The sequence below is a fragment of the Fukomys damarensis genome, unplaced genomic scaffold, assembly GCF_012274545.1.
Source record: "Fukomys damarensis isolate Sample0158 unplaced genomic scaffold, DMR_v1.0_HiC HiC_scaffold_23, whole genome shotgun sequence".
In the NCBI taxonomy this organism is placed as follows: Eukaryota; Metazoa; Chordata; class Mammalia; order Rodentia; family Bathyergidae; genus Fukomys; species Fukomys damarensis.
The window spans coordinates 20,079,742-20,089,644 of record NW_022900935.1 but is presented as its reverse complement, the minus strand read 5'-3'; the positions used below and the strand labels follow the sequence as shown (position 1 = coordinate 20,089,644).

Sequence of the window (9,903 nt, the reverse complement as noted above, 5' to 3'; positions counted from 1 at the left end):
AAAAAAAAAAAAAAAAAAAAGATGAGGGTGGAGATCAGGCAGGGGCTGCCCTAGAGCCACAGCAAGGACCTTGGTTGGAACCGAGCCCAGCTGGGAGCCATGAGGTCTATCATGCAGGAGAGGTGCACGTTCAGAGTATGACTGGCCTGACAGGAGGGATCTCCTGGGACTACACTTCATTTTTTTGTTCTAAGACAGGGTCTTGCTACGTAGCTCAGGCTGGCCTTGAACTCACAGTCTTCCTGCCTCAGCCTCCCAAGTGCTAGGATCATAGGCATACAGCACCACACCTGGCTTTTCCACTCTGCTCTTCAGACTTAGGTCAGCCCTGGGCAGGGAAATGGGGCAGGGCCCTGGCTGGGTAGAATGCTTAGTGAGGAAGGGTGCAGAGAGGGAGGCTCTGATGCCGTTCCTGAGGGTCAGACAGCCAGGTTGGGAAAGCCAGCTGGTCACCACCGCCAGGGTCCGCTCACCTCCATCTCCCCGACCTGCTGTTGAAGCTGCGTGCACAAGGTCTCCAGCTCTTCCTGCTGCTGCATGCTCACGTCACCTTCAGGGGAAGATGGGGGTGGTTCAGCTGCCCCAAACTGAGCCTGCCAAGTTCTCTGCCCCAGGGGTCCCCAAAAGCTGCTGTCCCCTCATCCCCCTCCCTCGTCCTGGGCAGCACCCTGACTCTCAGGGGCCACTGATCCCCTTAGAGCTCGTCTCCTCTGTGCTTTGGATGAGGTGCCCTGTCGCAGGGGACTCAGTCCCGCATAGGTGGGCACTGGGTGGCTGCAGCACTGTCCTGGAGCTGTCACTGCCCCTCTTCAGGCCAAGCTGTCCAGATTCCACCAAGGAGTTAGCTTGATGCTCGTGAGTCCTAATGCCCGGAGTAACTGTCCTTGCTTCCAGAAGCCACAGGCCTCGGAGAGGTGCCTGAACCCAGGGGTCTCTTACCCTGCTGCTGCTGGAGGGTCTTTACCAACTCTTCCAGGGCCAGTATCTTCTGGTCCTGAAGCAGGGAGACACAGGGTGAGGATGAAGCCTGGTGGGTCCCTTCGGCCATTTGAAGCCAAGATCCAGAATTTCTGCCTACATGGGGCAACTAGGGAGCACAGAGCCCCTGGCTATCTTTGACCCTGACACTGCTCCTGAGGTGACTCTTGTGGTCCCTCGGAGGCAGGGAAATGTGCAGCCCATGCAGGGGGCCCAGTGCCTGTGTCTGCCAGCTTGGTTTAGCATCCTGCTGCTCCATCTGGCTCCAGGCCTAATGGCCCCTGCTCAGCTGCCCTGAAGACCCCAGCCTTTCTGCTGAAGTCATAGGGACTCAGATCAATCCCAGGCCACCTCAAGGGAGCGAACCAGGCAGCTAGGTGGGTGAGTTGGCCTTAGAACCCACCCTGCCAGGTCCAGCACTCACCTCCTGGGCCCTCCCACCTGGGCTCCTACCTTGGACAGCATCTCGTCAGTCTGGGCCTGCACCTGCTGCTCGAGGTCCTGCAGCTTCCTTGTCATGGAGGCCAACAGCTCTGGGTCTGGGTCTGGGTCCGGGAAGGCAGGGCCTGCAGATCAAACAGTCTCTAGAGCCCAGGCCTGGAGCAGAGGCTGAGGTGGGGAGTCCCAGGGAGAGGGAGAGGGTCCCTAAAGCAGAAATGAATGCACTAACAGCAGCTAACTCACATGGTAGGGACTGCTTGAAACTACATAGATCAGCTCATATCATCCGTGCTCATGAGGTAGAAGAGCGTGGGTGCATTAAGTTGTCCAATGCGTATAAGTGAGTGGTACAATCCATGTGCCGTATCACCTTGAAGTCTTATCAGAAAGGTGATCCCAATCCAAACTAACCAAGCCTCAAGATCTAATCTGCAGGCAGTGCAGTGGATAAGGGAGCCAGGTACACACCACTGTGAGTGGACAGATGGACAGAAAAGGCCTCAGTGGGGGGCATTCTGCAGGATGAGTGCTTGGGAGCCATTGTTTTAAAAGGAGTCACTGTTCTAAAGAGCTTTAAGTAGGGGGCATGATGCTCAGGTAGAAGATGGGGAAGGAAATTTGTTCTAAGAGGTATTTTGAAACACTAGGGAGACTTAAATTTGAAAGAGATAAAGGTTAGCATGATATGAATATTCACGCTCTTAGATGTGATAATAATATCGTGATTTTTTTCTTATTCTTAGAAAATGCACATCCAAGTAGAGATGAAATGCCATGACCCCCTGAACTGTTCATCAAAATATACATTTACATTCACCTATGTGTGTGGTGGAGAGAGGAGAGTGTGGTAGCATGTCATCAGTTGTTATCAAAGTGGGAGACACACCAGTGTTCACTATGCTGTTATTTCAGCTTTTCTGTATACTGGAAATTTCTCAAAATAAAAAGTCTGGGAGAGCTGGGCAGGGTGGTACACATCTATAATCAGGAGGCTGAGGCAGCAGGATCACAAATTCAAGGACAGCCTGACCTCCACAGTAAGTTCAAGGACATCCTGCACTATAAAATGAGACCCTCTATCAAAAAAAAAAAAAGAGAGAGAGAGAATAAACAGCCATTCTTGTCATTATATTGTCCTAGACATTGTCATCAGGTGAGAAGCAGGCACCACAACCACTGTCCTGTGACTATGCAGGACTGGAGGTGGTTCAGGGGCAGACAGAGGAGCCGGAACTCTGGGTGACGTCTTCTAGTCACTGAGTTAGTGGCCCTGGAGCTGCCCTGTCAGGGCTTCTCAGCACTCGGGATAACATATGTCCCTGCTGCACATGCAGGTTGAGTGAGGGTCCTCCTTGGCTTGCAGTCAAAAGCCTCCTGAGACAAGCAAGCTTTTAGGAGCTGTCAGCACACGGAATGTGGACGAGCTCGCTGAGGCAGCACGGAGAGTGAAGGACCCACGCAGGACATCCACACCAGCAAGTTCAGGGAAAAGGAGGAGCTGGCCAAGAGAGCTGGGAGGAAAGATCGGGACAGCAGTGGGCAAGCGGAGGCCAGAACAGGGCGTCCAGAGCGGAGGGTGCTCCAAGGAAGGAACGGGGATGGGTCGGAAGCGAAACAGGATGGACAGGTCCTGTCTAAGACTTTGGTGGGGACAGACACTGGCTGGGAAGGAGGAAAACAGCGAGTGACCGGAGAAGCAGAGGGCACAGACCGTCTTCAAGAGGAGGAGCTGGTTGCGGTGGTTGCTGTTAAAATCGTCCCTGCTGGGTGTCGGAGACCCTGGCTCTGTGACTAAATGGCTGTGGAATTTGGGCCAAGCTTGTCCTGTCTCTCCATCACATGCAGGGGTTTGATCAAGGATGGCCAAGCTCCTCCCTACTGCTGACTTCCTTATACGCGGCCACTACGCTGAGCACTCAGCGGCCAGCACTGACTCAGGGACTTCTGTCAAGTGGACCTCGCGAGGTCCTGGCCAATACTGGCCTAGGTGCTCCCCATCCCCAGCTGCCTGACTCCCAGATCAGACTGTGACTCCACCCATTGCTCTACACACCCATCCTGCCTCCAGGCCTGCCCAGGGTCCCATTTCCTGAGACCCACTCCATCCTCCCTCCCTTGGGAAGCTGCCTGATCATCCCCCACCCCACATTTGCAGATGCCGTGGGCCAGGTGCAATGGGCCACTGAGCGGACTCCAGGCCTGTCTGGACCCTACAGAAGCAAGAAGCAGGTGACCAGAGGCTGAGCTTCCTCCTCAGGCCCTTCGCCCTCTCTCACCCTGAGTGCTGGACCCACTGATGTCACACTTGATGGGGCCCCCAGACCTTCTGCTACAGCCTAGCTTGGCTGGACTAAGCAGGCAGGGGAGTGGCTTCATGCCGAACCAGACCCAGGACAGGTTTGAGGGTACAGGCACACGACCGTGGTCAGCTGCCTCCGACCCACAGGGGCATGGAGGAGGTGTGGCTCTCAGGGACTCACCCTTCTCTGGGGCCCTCCGATAGCCCAGACCCAGGCTGCTCTCACCTTGGCTCCTCACAGGGGCAGCTCTGCTGCTGTAGCACGAAGGGACAGAGAGCCTTTCTTCAGAGCCGTGTCCGTCATTCAGCATGTCCACCTCATCTTCTGCAGACAGGGATGACCAGGTCACTGCTCTGAGGCCAAGGCCCAGAGGGAGCTCAGGTCCTGGGCCCCCGCCAGGGTGAAGCAGCCTGGACACTGTCCCCTATGACTGCGAGGACAGAAAACTCCAGAGGTGGGAGGAGAAAGGGTCCATCCAAACTGGGCCTCTTCTGAGAGTTCTCCCCGCCCAGCTCCAGGGGACCTGCGTGCCCCACAGTGGGGCAGAAGTGGCACAGGGATGCAAACACTTGAGCCCACAGGAGCCAGGGAAGGATTGTGAGGGCAGGGACCCGAGGGGCCTCACCCACGGCCAGTCCCACCGTGGGTCAGGGGGATCGGGGCTGTGTGGAGACGGACTGGCAGCTGGCCAGCGGTTTGAAGTGCCCTTCCTCTGCTTTCCTTCCCATCTGCCCAGCTGTAAGGAGGTCCAGGCAGGTAAGGGTGACACAAGGGCCGAGCTGCACTTACCGTCTCCATAGATTCTTATCCCTCGCCTCCTGAGAATCCCGGAAGGAAGCAGAAGGAAGAAACGTGTTAAGACCCTTGGGTGCCCCGGGGGAAAGACTCCAGCCCCAGGCGCCAGCCCAGGAGAGAGGAGATGGAGGCAGGGGCACCAGGACTTCTCCACCCACTTCCCAGTGCCCAGCTCCTCCCAGAAGAGAACAGGATGCCCTGCAGCACAGTCCCAGGTGGCAAAGACCGCAGTAGGGCCCTCACTCTGTTCAGCAGTGGCTGTGGGACCACAGGCCTGTTGCTTAACCTCTCTTGATGGCCTTGGCCCTAGAATGACTCCAAGTGGTGTTCAAAAAGCAAGAAGGAAACAAAAGGCAAAAGCTCCTTTGCAAAGATGAAATCACTACACAGTTAGAAGCGAGTCCCTCCCCAGACAGCCCCACACAGGGCCTGGCCCAGGATCGGCAGCCCAGTGGTGCCTGCAGAGCAGTGAACAGTGACAGACGCCAGGGAGCCACTCCTGCATGGCCCGCTTCTTCCAGAAAGGTGCTCCCGGTCAAGGTCAGCACAAAGGGGCACTCCCCAGAGGAAGGGATGAAGGGAAAGGAGCAGGTGTGGTAGTGCGGGCCTGTAGCCCAACACTCCAGAGGATGAGGCAGGAGGATTATTGCAAGTTCAAGGCCAGCCTGAACTACACAGTGAGACTGTCTTTAAAAAAAAAACCCAAAAAACACACAAATAATAATTTTTAAAAATTTAAAAAGGAGGGCCAGGGATTTGGCTCAGTGGTTCCACCTCCTGCCTCACAAGCACAAGGTTCCCAGTTCGATCCCAGGTACCAAGAAGGTTAGTGCTGGGCGAAGTGGCCCACACCTGTGATCCCAGCCCCGAGGGAGGCTGAGGCAGCTGAGCACTGAGTAATTTAATGAGATCCTAGGTAAATGAACAGAATCCTGTCTCAAAATATAAAGTGGGGAGCATGGAAAAATATAGCTGAATGTGAAGGCCCTGAGTTCAATACCCAGTCCTGGGAAGAGAGACAGCCAGAGACAGAGACAGACACAGACAGAAAGAGATAGAGACAGAGAGACAGAGACCAATCAAGGGAAGTCATGTGACTCCTCTTTGTATTCCCCAGTGCCTCCAGTAAGAGCCATTCTTCTGTGTTCATGGGATGGTCAAGGAGGAGACAGGCAGAGAGATAAGGACCCCAGAGACCAGTTCCTTACCCAGGGTTCACAGGCTCCGACTGCAGGGGCACTTTCCGGGTCTTTCTAAGGGAGGCCAGAGGTGAGCTCATAGTTCTACTCTAGATGCTACCTATCAGGAACACCCTGAGAGGAAAGAGGGAAGTCAGCCCTTGGGAACAGAGGGGACCTAGGGGTTTGGGTCCAGGGGGTTGCCAGAAGTGTCTTCTCCTTGTGTCCTTTCCCTAGAAGCAGCAGCCCTCACTTCTCCGGTGCCTGGCAGAGGTTTCAACATCTACCTGGTCCTCTGGGGACTGCGCTCTCAGCTCTGAACACAGAGGTCTGCTGGTGCCTGGGAAGGGGCTATGCAAGGGGGCAAAGTACAGAGATGGGTTGGAGGCCTGGGGCTTCCTCAGAACTAGAACCTGAGGGTAGACACAAGACTACCCGGGAGGCCTGAGCTTTTTTCTATCCCTCAGCATGTTGGTTGACATAAACCCCAGGTATCTCTTCCTCCTTTACCAGAATCCAGGTGCCACTCCCAATATCTCCAACATCAGAGGGGGAAACCCTCAGGCAGGACCGGAGGAAGACACATCCATGTGATGTGGAGATTATGAGCCCAGGCTCTGAACGGGTTCTGCTGCCCATAGTGCACCTGGTATCTCCGTTCCTCTGATGTAAGACAGTAACAATACCGGCCAGGCAGGTTACTGGGGAATTCAGAGATAACAGCAAGCAACTAGCCCAATGCCGTGCCCAAAGGAAGCACTTAGAAACGTGACTGTGGCCGTGTGGGTCATGTTACTGCCACACAGAACTAGGCACTCACAAATGCTGGTTTCCCTCTCTTCCTTCCTTCTGGAGGGAGGAATGCACATTTGGGACATAATTAAAGACCCCTATCCTGTTCAGTGCATGTTAAAATGGCTAATACCTAGAAATCCTAGAGCCTTCATCAGGGAGGGTCTGAACCAAGTCTTTTTAGTATAAACCCAAGAACTTCCATCTTGGAAATGTGTGTTACTTACTGGCCTCTCACCTAATGCTGAAGCTGCCCAGCAAGAGCAGGTCCCAGGCCTCCATTCTAAGTGTGAGACTCATGTCCTGCCCCTTCCTCAGGAGCTCTCCCCCAAGGACCAGCCCAGGGTCCTCACCCCCGCAGCAGGTCTGCCACCTGCCCTTGTCTTCTTTGTTTGTTTGTTTGTTTGTTTTTTTTGTACTGAAGATCAAACTAGAGACCTTGCACTTGCCAGGCAGGCACAGTGCCACTGAGCTACATCCCCGGCCCATGCCCCTATCTTTGTGCTGCCCTGTGTAATCTGGGCACCCTCATGGTTTGAGTGGCTAAGTATGACAGCCCCTCATGGTTCCTCTATCAGTCTCTACTTGCTGCCAGAGATATCAAAACACCAAATTAGCATGTCAGGCTCCTGTACAACACCCGCCCCCCCATGGCTCCTTCGTTACTCATACACACAAAAATTCCAGAGTCCTTAATATGGGTGATCTGGTCCCTGTCTATGTCCCCCCATCTCATCCTCTACCTCATCCACCTCCTACACTTGAGCCAGTGAGCTTCTGGCAATGCCTCAAATGTCTATGCAGCTCCATGAGCCAGGAAAGCTTTCAGAATGGTCTCCCTGATCTTACCCACACCCTTCCCTTGGCCAGGTTTAGTCACAACTTAATTTTTTAATTTTAAAATTATTATTATCGATTCACAGGGAATTAAGGAGAGAGGTCCTGTGTATCCTTCACCTAATTTCCCTCAATTATTACATTTGATTGAGCTACAGTGCAGTATCAAGAACAAGAGCCAGGTGTGGTGACACACGCCTGTAATCCCAGCACTCGGGAGGCTGAGGCAGGAGGATCGCTGTGAGTTCGAGACCTGCCTGGGCTACATAGTGAGCTCCAGGTCAGTCTCAACTACATAGTGAGACCCTGTCTCAAAAAAACAAAACAAAAAGAACAGGAAATTGACTGTTTTTGTATAGTCTGTGTGTACAAGCCTATGCCACCTGTTCACGTGGGTACAGGTGCTTTAACCACCACAGCAATCAAAATGCAGACCTAGCTGGGTGTGGTGGCGCATGCCTGTAATCCCAGCATTCTGGAGACTGAGGCAGGAGGATCGCTGTGAGTTTGAAACCAGCCTGGGCTACATCGTGAGTTCCAGGTCAGTCTCAACTGCATAGTGAGACCCTGGCAAAAAAAAAAAAAAAAAAAAAAGAAAAATGCAGCCCTATTCCGCCCCAGCAGAGGTCTTCCTCCTGCTGCCTCTTTACAGACACACCCATTCTTCTTCCTCAGCCCTAATCCCTGGAAATCACTACTCTTTTCTTTTTCATCTTATAATTTTCTTACTTTAGGAACATTATATAAATGGAGTCATATAGTGTATATAATCTTTTTTAGAAATACTTTTATTGTCATTTTATAAATATACCTCACCCTTTTAAAGCATACAATTAAGTTATTAATGTATTCAGAGATGTGCAAACAATCACAATTTGAGAACATTTTCATCAGCCTAAAAGACCAGTATCTTTTAGTAGTCACCCATACTCCATTTAGCGCCCTCTCCCCAGCCAACCCTAAGCAGTCACTAATCTACTTTCTGTTTCTACAGATTTTCCCATTATGGACATTTCATATAACATGGAGTGTTTCTAAAGTTGATTGAAATTTACCCTTTAAAATGCTACAGAATAGGTGAATTATGTATCAATAAAGCTATCACAAAGGTAAACAATTAAAGCTGGCTCCCAAACCAAACTCAACATCTTCCAACAAAACCAACTTCTGCAATCCCCCCTCCCACCTTTTTTTGATGCCAGGGATCGAACTCGGGTCCTTGCACTTGCAAGGAAGGCCACCGAACCGCTGAGCTAAATCCTGAGCCCTTCCCCCTTCTTAATGGAACTCCATTATCCAACCGCAAAAATTTCCTCCCCTCCCCTCCCCTCTTAATTACATCAATTACCAAACCCTGTAGACAAAACTCTGCGGTGTCTCCTTTCAATGCTCGCTGCTGGCCCCCCTGATGCGACACTCGCCGCACTTTCTGTGGGGCTTGCTCGCTAACTGTCCTGCTTCCAGTCTCATTCTCGTCCACTTCGACACGTCTCCAGATTTGTTTACCCATAGATTTTAGGAGATCCCTCAGGGCAAAGACTGTCTCCCCACTCGTCTGGAAAGGGTAGGATTGTGTCTCTTCCTTCCTCAGCCTAGGAGACTCTGAGGACAGACTCTAGTAGTACACCCTCTTCACTACAGGGGGCTTCCAGGGCAGGACAGTGTCTTCCCCTTCAGGTCGAAAATTCCTAAAGGTAGGGCTATCTCTCTCCAGATCCGGGCTCTGAAACTCCTGTGCTTCTACTCTTTGGGACCAAACAGTACCACATGTGCTTGACTGACAACGTCCTTCAACACAACTCCTCAGCCTATTCCTAGCTCCAGGATCCACAGCCAACAGGCTGCGTGTTGCAGGCCTTGTCTCCCTAATTCCCAGGGGTACAACTACCACGACCTGACCACGCCCCGGGATCCGAGTCGCCCCCTCCGCAGCCGTATGTAGTCATGGAGAGCGGAGTCCGAACACTCTCCCCGGGCCCAAATCGTTATTAGGGCAGCCGGGCTCAGGAAGTTGCTGGCTCTGGGGACTCTGGGGAACTCCGGGGCGAGGTCTCTCCCTGAGGGGACCATTGAAAGGCCTTGGGCCAGGGACTCACCACAAGGGTACAGCGTGCTGTTCCGGCCCCGCCATCTTGTTGACACGCGGTTTCCCAGGCGACCAGGACCTGTGTACTTCTCATTGGCTAATTCGAGGACCCGAGCGACCAACGGGCAGCCGAGGCGGGTACTGGCACGCAGGGTCGGGGCTCTTTTGGGGCATAGCAAATCCTAGAATCCACTGCTCTTCGTCTCTCTACGGTCCAGAAGGTCCGAGGACACTCAGGATTTAGCTTGGTGAAATTGCTGGAAGCACTTGCACATGAATGTGTGTCTCTGACAGGGCCACTACGGTGCCAAAATGATCTTGGGGGTAAACTACTTCGTGGGGGATAGTTTTGTGATTAACTGAGATGATGCAGGTACTTGATAAGTATTTCTGAATTTCTCTGCCTCTTTTTTTGGCACTGAAGATTGAACACCCAAGCCCTTCGCACATTCCCAGACTTTTTATTTAGTTATCTTTTTTTTTTTTTTTTTTTTTT

The 9,903-nt window shown here is 52.7% G+C and overlaps 1 protein-coding gene and 1 long non-coding RNA gene across 12 annotated transcripts in view; one reads left to right on the top strand and one right to left on the bottom strand.

Annotated features, from left to right (window-relative positions):
* The window catches only part of Ubxn11 (UBX domain protein 11), a 21,927-nt gene extending 12,419 nt beyond the window's left edge, over window positions 1-9,508 (bottom strand). For 10 of the 11 annotated variants that reach the window (XR_782032.2, XM_010633257.2, XM_010633262.2 and 7 more), the window contains exons 1-7: window positions 9,418-9,500; window positions 5,723-5,827; window positions 4,509-4,537; window positions 3,945-4,043; window positions 1,432-1,544; window positions 940-994; window positions 474-550 (exon numbers count right to left, since the gene is read on the bottom strand). Coding sequence is in view for 10 of the 11 variants with exons in the window: in XM_010633257.2 (XP_010631559.1) it covers window positions 474-550; window positions 940-994; window positions 1,432-1,544; window positions 3,945-4,043; window positions 4,509-4,537; window positions 5,723-5,793 (444 nt within the window). In the remaining variant the exon portion in view is untranslated. Of the gene's footprint in view, window positions 1-473; window positions 551-939; window positions 995-1,431; window positions 1,545-3,944; window positions 4,044-4,508; window positions 4,538-5,722; window positions 5,828-9,417 lie in introns of all 11 variants that reach the window. The other variant, XM_010633241.2, reaches the window with a different exon arrangement.
* Window positions 9,509-9,514: 6 nt separating this feature from the next.
* Window positions 9,515-9,903, top strand: part of LOC117287303 — an 8,080-nt gene continuing 7,691 nt past the window's right edge. Inside the window, exon 1 of the long non-coding RNA XR_004518538.1 lies at window positions 9,515-9,545. This is a non-coding gene — a long non-coding RNA (uncharacterized LOC117287303). The remainder of the gene's footprint in view (window positions 9,546-9,903) is intronic.